Source organism: Arachis stenosperma, chromosome 2, assembly GCF_014773155.1.
Source record: "Arachis stenosperma cultivar V10309 chromosome 2, arast.V10309.gnm1.PFL2, whole genome shotgun sequence".
Taxonomy (NCBI): Eukaryota; Viridiplantae; Streptophyta; class Magnoliopsida; order Fabales; family Fabaceae; genus Arachis; species Arachis stenosperma.
In genome coordinates, this window is record NC_080378.1 from 113,586,133 (window position 1) to 113,593,311 (window position 7,179).

Sequence of the window (7,179 nt, forward strand, 5' to 3'; positions counted from 1 at the left end):
CGGCACCCAACACATTAAACTTCGACTCCCTGGAGGTGGCTCTGCTGTGAAGTTCTCTGTCGGCCTTGACATGACTATGAATTCATGGAATCTAAGAGTTGCTCTGTTCACTAATTCTTGTATGTCTATTTCCTTATCTTCAAAAATTAATTTGTTTCTTCCCCACCATATTACATGTAGGCATTCAAGAAAAAGGCCTCTTTCCCCCTTCCCGATTTGGTTTAGCGATTCTTCAATCCAAGCTCCAATTGGGTGATTCTGAGCTCTCTCTGTTCGGAGGTTGAAAGGGCTAGCAAACCAAAATCGATGTGTCCAGGTACAGTCTCTGAATATGTGTTCTTCTGTCTCTTCCTTTCTCCAACATCTTGGGCAAAGTGATGTGCATGTGATACCTCTTTTTTGAATATTGATTCTAGTTGGCAGAGATAATGTTAGCAGTCTCCATGTGAAATTAAGAGTGCGGTTCAGCGCTTTTGTGTTCCAAAGAAGTTTCCAAGGGAATCTGTTCCGGTGCTCTTGATTGCTGGACTGAGCATGGTTTTGTGGCTGAGAACAGATGAGGTGGTAAGCTTTCTTGACCTCATATTCGCCATTCTTTGATTCTTTCCAGTAGTAGCAGTCTTCTTGTTGGTTTTGGTCTAGAGGAATGTTAAGTATCTGTTCTGCTTCAAAATGAAAGAAATTCTGTTTGATGATGTCCTCTCTCCATCGAATAGTTTCCTGGTCAATAAGTTGTTCCACCCTGGTTTCTGAATTAAAACTTGAGCAGGTACTCCAAATTCTGAACCCGTTTTGATTTGGAAGCCATGGGTCTTCCTTTATTCTAATTGATCTGCCATTACCGATCCTCCATAAGCCTCCTAGATTTAGAACCCATTTAGCATTCCAAATACTTCTCCAAGTGTAGCTTGGCAAGTTTCCTATACCTGACTTGAGAAAAGATTTTTTGTTGTAGTATTTGGCTTTCAATGTCCTTGCTGCTAGTGAATTAGGAAATTTGATCAATCTCCATCCTTGTTTGGCCAAAAGTGCTTGATTAAAAGCTTCAAATCTTCTAAATCCTAGCCCCCCTTCTTGCTTTGCCAAGCTTAATTTTGACCATCTAACCCAATGCACATTCCTTTCTCCATTTTTGTTCCCCCAGTAAAATTTACTAATCATGCTCTCTATGTGTTGACATAAGCTTTTGGGCATTTGGAAACATCCCATAATGTATGAGGGTATTGCTTGAGCGACTGATTTTATAAGAACTTCTTTCCCCACCTTGGAAAGGCTATTCTCCTTCCATCCCTTCAGCTTCTTCCAAACTCTATCTTGGACAAAGTCAAAGATTTGTTTCTTAGATCTTCCAACAAAAGTTGGAATCCCCAAGTACTTTGAATGGTTCTCCACTGCCTTAATCTGTAACCAGTCTTGGATAAGCATCTGTCTGAGAGGAGGCACGTTTCGGCTAAAAGAGATTTTCGATTTATCCAAATTGATCCTTTGGCCTGAAGCTAATTGGTATGTCTGTAGAATTTCCTTCACTTCAATTATGTCTTGATCTGCTGCTCTTATGAAGAGAATGCTGTCATCCGCAAAAAAAAGGTGTGATATTTCGGGTGCATTCCTAGCTATCTTTATTCCTTGAATCGCTTTCCTTTCCTGAGCCTTGATAAGGAGACCTGAGAAAACTTCCGCGCATAATATAAATAGGTATGGAGAAAGGGGATCCCCTTGCCTTATGCCTCTAGTGGGTTTGAAACCCTTGGAGGGACAGCCATTAATAAGTACTGAGAAAGACACCGAGCTTATGCATTTTTGGATTAGTTTCACCCACTTTTGTGGGAAACCCATAGACTTGATAACCGCCAAGAGAAAACTCCATTCAATCCGATCATATGCCTTAGCCATATCTAACTTTATGCCCACAAAACCCTTTGCTCCGTTTACCTTTTTCCTCATATAGTGGAATATATCAAAAGCCACCAAGCCATTGTCCGTAATTAATCTACCTGGAGTAAAGGCGCTTTGGTACTCTCCCACAATCCCCGGAAGAATTTGCTTTAGTCTGTTTGCAATGACCTTCGTTGCTAGCTTGAAAACCACATTGCAAAGAGATATCGGCCTATATTCTCTAGTGTGCTTTGGGGTCTTTGTTTTGGGGATTAGACACAAAAAGGTGTTGTTCATCTCTTCAAAGTCTCCCTCCCCATTTAGACAGTTAAGGACCCACTTGGAAGTTTCCTCTCCCACAATATCCCACATTCTTTGGTAGAAGAGTGCCGGCATCCCATCCGGTCCGGGGGCTTTAGTTGGGTGCATGTGCTTTAAGGCTGTTCTGACTTCCTCTTGAGTGAAGTCCTCCTCCAAAATATTCAAAGCCTCCTGCGAGACTCTGCCTCCCACCACTGCAGCAACTTGTTCTTCTTTCATTGTCCCTTCGGTCTTGAACAAATCCTCATAAAAGTTCACTATAATTTCCTCTATTTTCTCCTCATCTTCAAAAAGAATTCCTGCATCATCAGTGATCCTCTCTATACGATTTCTTTTGTTCCTTTGTGATGCTTTCTGGTGAAAGTATTTAGTATTTCTGTCCCCCGTTTTAAGCCACGTTGCTCTAGATCTTTGTGCCCACTTAATCTCTTCTTGGTACAACAAATCGTCTAACTCTCTTTGTGTCTCTTTTAGCCTCATGATGGTCGATTCAGATTGCGGGAGGGTTGTGAGATGTTCTATAGAATCCTGCTTCTCTTTGATCTTCTTTGGTAGTTGTCCAAAATTCTGTTTTCCCCATTGTTGTAGCCTTCTTCCACAATTTTCCAGCTTCCATTTTAAATGTTCTGCACTATCCGACCAGCTCTTGCATATTACTTCTTTACACTCTTGGTTTTGAAGCCACATTTCTTCAAATCTGAAGATATTTGGCCTCTTCCTCCTTCTTTTGTTCCCTTGACCTGTTACATCAATTAAGAGAGGACAATGATCTGATCTGTACCTCTGCAAGTGTCTTACAATTGTCTCTGGGAAAGCTTCCTTCCAGTCAATTGTTGCGATTGCCCTGTCGAGTCTCTCTTGAATATTCATTTCTCCCGGTCGGTTGTTTGTCCATGTAAAAGAGTGTCCCACAAACCCCAAGTCTAGCAGCTGATTCATTTGTAGTACCTCTTGAAAGCCTTTCATTTGGCTATAAGAAACTGGCAGTCCCCCTGTCTTCTCTTTCTGTTCTAGGATTTGGTTAAAATCTCCAAAAACCAACCATGGCATGTTTTGAGATTTACCAAGCGAGCTCAAGAGATCCCATGATTTTTGCTTGTTGGCTGCATCCGGATTCCCATAGAACCCCGTAACCCTCCACTGCTGTCCAGCTTCTGCTACTTTTACCCTCATATCTATATGGTTCAAGGACATTGATGATACTTTCAAAACAATAGAGCTATCCCACATAACTGCCAAACCGCCCGCTCTACTTCTTCCATCCCCTTCACAGTCAATTCCTGCAATATTTCCCATTCTTCCTCTATTCCTGATACGATTTAATTCGTCAATCTTTCTCCTCGTCTCCATTAAGAATACGAGGTTGGGAGCTTGCTGTTTCAAGAGCTTGTTCAAAGCTCTCACTGCCCATGGGTTCCCAAGCCCACGGCAGTTCCAACTAATTATCTTCATGGGATTTGGCAGGGCTGCCCTGCAGCCTCTGCCTGTGTATTTTTGCTCCTTGCTTGGTAGCGTTTGCTGCTGCCTCCCATCTCCCTGTCTTCCATTTCTGTGTCTTCTTCTTTCCTCTTTTTATTTTGTTCTGGCACTTTAGTTTCCTGGCATGTTATTCTTAGTGGTGCTTCTCTTGCCATCCTCTTCCATTTCTTTTGATTTTTCTGAAGTTGAGATTCCTCCTTGTCCTCTATTTTCTCATTGTCCTTCTTTTGTTCTTTTTTTTTCCTTATCTACTTTCTTTCCTTTTTTTTGTCTTCTTCCCCATGATCTGTAGCCTCTTTATTCGTCTCTTCGATGGTAATGGTTTCAACCTCTGCTGTTTGATGTGGTACTTTCTCCCTGTTTGAAACTTTGCTTCCTTCCTTGTATTCTATGCATTGCTGGCTCTTTTCCTTCATAGTTAGCTTTGCCATTTTTTCCAACACCTCTCCTTTTCCTTGTTGCGTTCCTTTCTCAGTTTCTTTGTCTTCCATTTTGGTTGGCCTCTCTTGTTCTGTTGAATGCTCCACCTTATTGCCTATTATATCTGCTCTTAGCCATGCTCCTAGTCCTTTTTTTGAACCACTGGTGTGCTCTTCTTCTGCTTCTGCTATCTCACAGTTTGCTACATCATGTCCGATCCTTCCACAAAAGTAGCAAAATGTAGGCAGCCTTTCATATTTGAACTCCACCTTTGTTAAACCATCTTGCTTACTCCCCATATTTAGGCCTTCTTTCAGTGGATCCTCTATCCTTATCATGACTGATGCTTTAAGAAAGTTTCCTTTTCCTGGACCCGCTGAGAATACATTGCATTCCATGACTTCTCCCACCCTAGCAGCGATCTTTCTTCCTAGAGTTGTTGTCTTGCAATGCTCTGGCATGTTCCATATTTGAAGTTTAATTTCTGTTCTAGAAAAATCCATTTCTGCTGGGTTTACTCCTCTTTCCCATTTTTTGATCAGTAGCCATGAATTTCGAAACATCCATGGGTTTCCTTTCAGAACTCTTCTCATGTCTATTTCCTTATGAAAGAAAAACTGAAAAAGTTTTGGCCTGATCTCTACCATCTTAAAGCCCTCTGGCCTCCTCCAAATGTTGAACATAGCCGTTTGGACCCATGTTGGGTTGATGTTTTTGTCTGTCACCAGCTTTCCTACTAGACTGTGATTGCATTTCTCTACACCTTCCTCTATGTCTTCTTCTTCGTATTCCAAGACTTCTTCTTCCTCTTCTGTTGTATTTGATCTTGTTCTTGTATTTTCCTCTTCGATTTCATGCCTTGTTTCTTCCATATTTCAGGAATGTTGGGACAACAGCACTGAGGCGACACTGTTCTGCACTATGGCGCTAGATAAATACGATTTTAGTTGAAAGTAACGGAGTTGTGCACTACACTCGTTGTGGTTACTGGGGTTGAGTTTGTGCCCTAGCAGACCGACAAAGAGAGAGGATATTTCTAAATTCTGAATCTAGTATTGACATCAAATAAACTTGGAAACATCGAATAATCTATTAGGGTTTTTAGGGCAATAATGAATGACCAAGTTATTATACATACCTTTTTGTAACAGTTTGATTTTGGTAACTTTGATTATTTAGTATTCAGTTTCGTTCGATGAGTTACATATCAAGCTCATTGATATTAGTATCTAATGCCTTATCTTATATTTAGAAAAGCAAGAGAATAAATTTTTTTTTATTTAAAATGCATTTAAAGTGTTTGATTTTTTTTATATTTCTCGCAATATCTCTCAGCGACAAGACAACGACAATCTATTGTAGATTTAAGTTTCATTTAAGAGTTTATTCCTGACCAACGTATTTGTAGTTTGGTACTTACACAAAGTGAGATTCGAACTCCCAACACTTAATTAAACGGACGAGTGAAGAACTAAACTACTTGACCAACTCAAATTAGTTATTAACAGTGATTGATGATGCACATCAAAGGAGCTGAGTGAAAATTAAGGGAAAAATTATTAATAAATTAGCTTTAATTTCCTTTTAAGTGAGATTGGAGTATTTCTTTTTGGAATAAAACTAAGTTTCGGGATAATTTAACAAGAGCTGAGCTCTTCCGCCGACCCTGACAAACAGATGTCAGAGGAAGACGATTTAGTGTCAACAAGTATTAAGAAAGTCAAAATGAATAAAGAGAAATTGGCTCAATGAATATGGAAGATATTGTAAAAGAGAATGGTGATTCCGATCAAAAGAAGATGATCTGCAATAGTGAGAGTCAACAAAGAAAACAAGATGGCCAGGAAAAAGACAAGATGCCAAGGAGATCTTATCGTGATATGGTGGTGGCAAATGGATTTGAGAAACTGAATCTACAAGAAATAGTCGAAATGATATCAGAAGACTATATTTCGGAGGATCTGAATATGGAGGCATTGATAGAGGATCAAGCTCCCTTCAATCTTTATCCTATGATTGAGGTATCTCTCGAGGAGTATGATAAGTGCTATAGGCCGTGGAAACTCTCTCTGATTGTAAAGCCGTTGGAAAAATCTTTTAATCTTCAAGCTCTAGATAGGTGGCTTCAGAGAAGATGGGTGAAGAAGGGATCTATAAAAGTGATGGATTTGGCTGGAAATTTCTTTCTTGTAAAGTTTACCGATCCTGATGACTTTGTCCATTCTTTGTTCGAAGGCCCATAGATGATAATGGATCACTACCTATTGGTACAAAGATGGAGACCTCTGTTTCTACCAGAAGAGATAGATATTCAGAAAGTGGCAGTATGGATTAGATTACCTAACTTACTTGTTGAACTCTATAACAAGGTCTTTCTATGAAAAGTGGGTAGAGCTATTGGCACCACGCTAAAAGTAGATGAGTTGAACTTTATTCATTCTTGTGAAAAATTTGTGAGAATTTGTGTGAAGATTAACCTAAGAAAAAAGTTGATTCTAACTTTTTCAGCACTTGAGAAAGAGTTTAACGTTGTCTATAAAAGCTTACATCAAATTTGTTTTAACTGTAACTGATATGGACATAGAATAGAAAACTGTAGTGAGAAGACGTTAAGCACCACCACTAACATAGCCTGGGGGCGGTAGATGGCGAAACCCTAAACAGTGGGGAAGACATCAACAAGTAGGCGGGAGAATAATTCAAAATTGAAAGATCTGCAAAAGAACCAAAAAGGGAAAGATAAGATTATGGCAGAAGATCAGGGAAGCAAATCAAATGCACCTAAAGAATCGCAACAAAATAGGCAAGACTTTCATAACGAGAATGCAAATCAGGAAAGCATTAAAGACCCTTAAGAAAAATATTTTTGGCCCTTGGATAATTGCAAGAAGGAATCAAAGGAAGGGATCGGAAAACCCAAAACAAATGCTTTGCAAAAGGAAAATAAGGAAAATGCGCAAAAATTAAGGTTCTATATTTTAGCGGAGGAAAATTAAGAAAATATTAAAAAAATGAAGACTAAGCCCCTGACATGGTTGAAATTACTCAAGGGAACATGGATGCTAAGAATTTGTAAAAAGAGTC

General features: G+C 39.6%; 1 protein-coding gene across 1 annotated transcript; it reads right to left on the reverse strand.

The window, feature by feature from the left end:
* Window positions 1–3,923: 3,923 nt before the first annotated feature.
* On the reverse strand, window positions 3,924–4,967 carry LOC130963479 (uncharacterized). Its single transcript, XM_057889591.1, has one exon. The coding sequence runs from the start codon at window positions 4,965–4,967 to the stop codon at window positions 3,924–3,926; it is 1,044 nt and encodes a 347-aa protein (XP_057745574.1).
* Window positions 4,968–7,179: the final 2,212 nt, after the last annotated feature.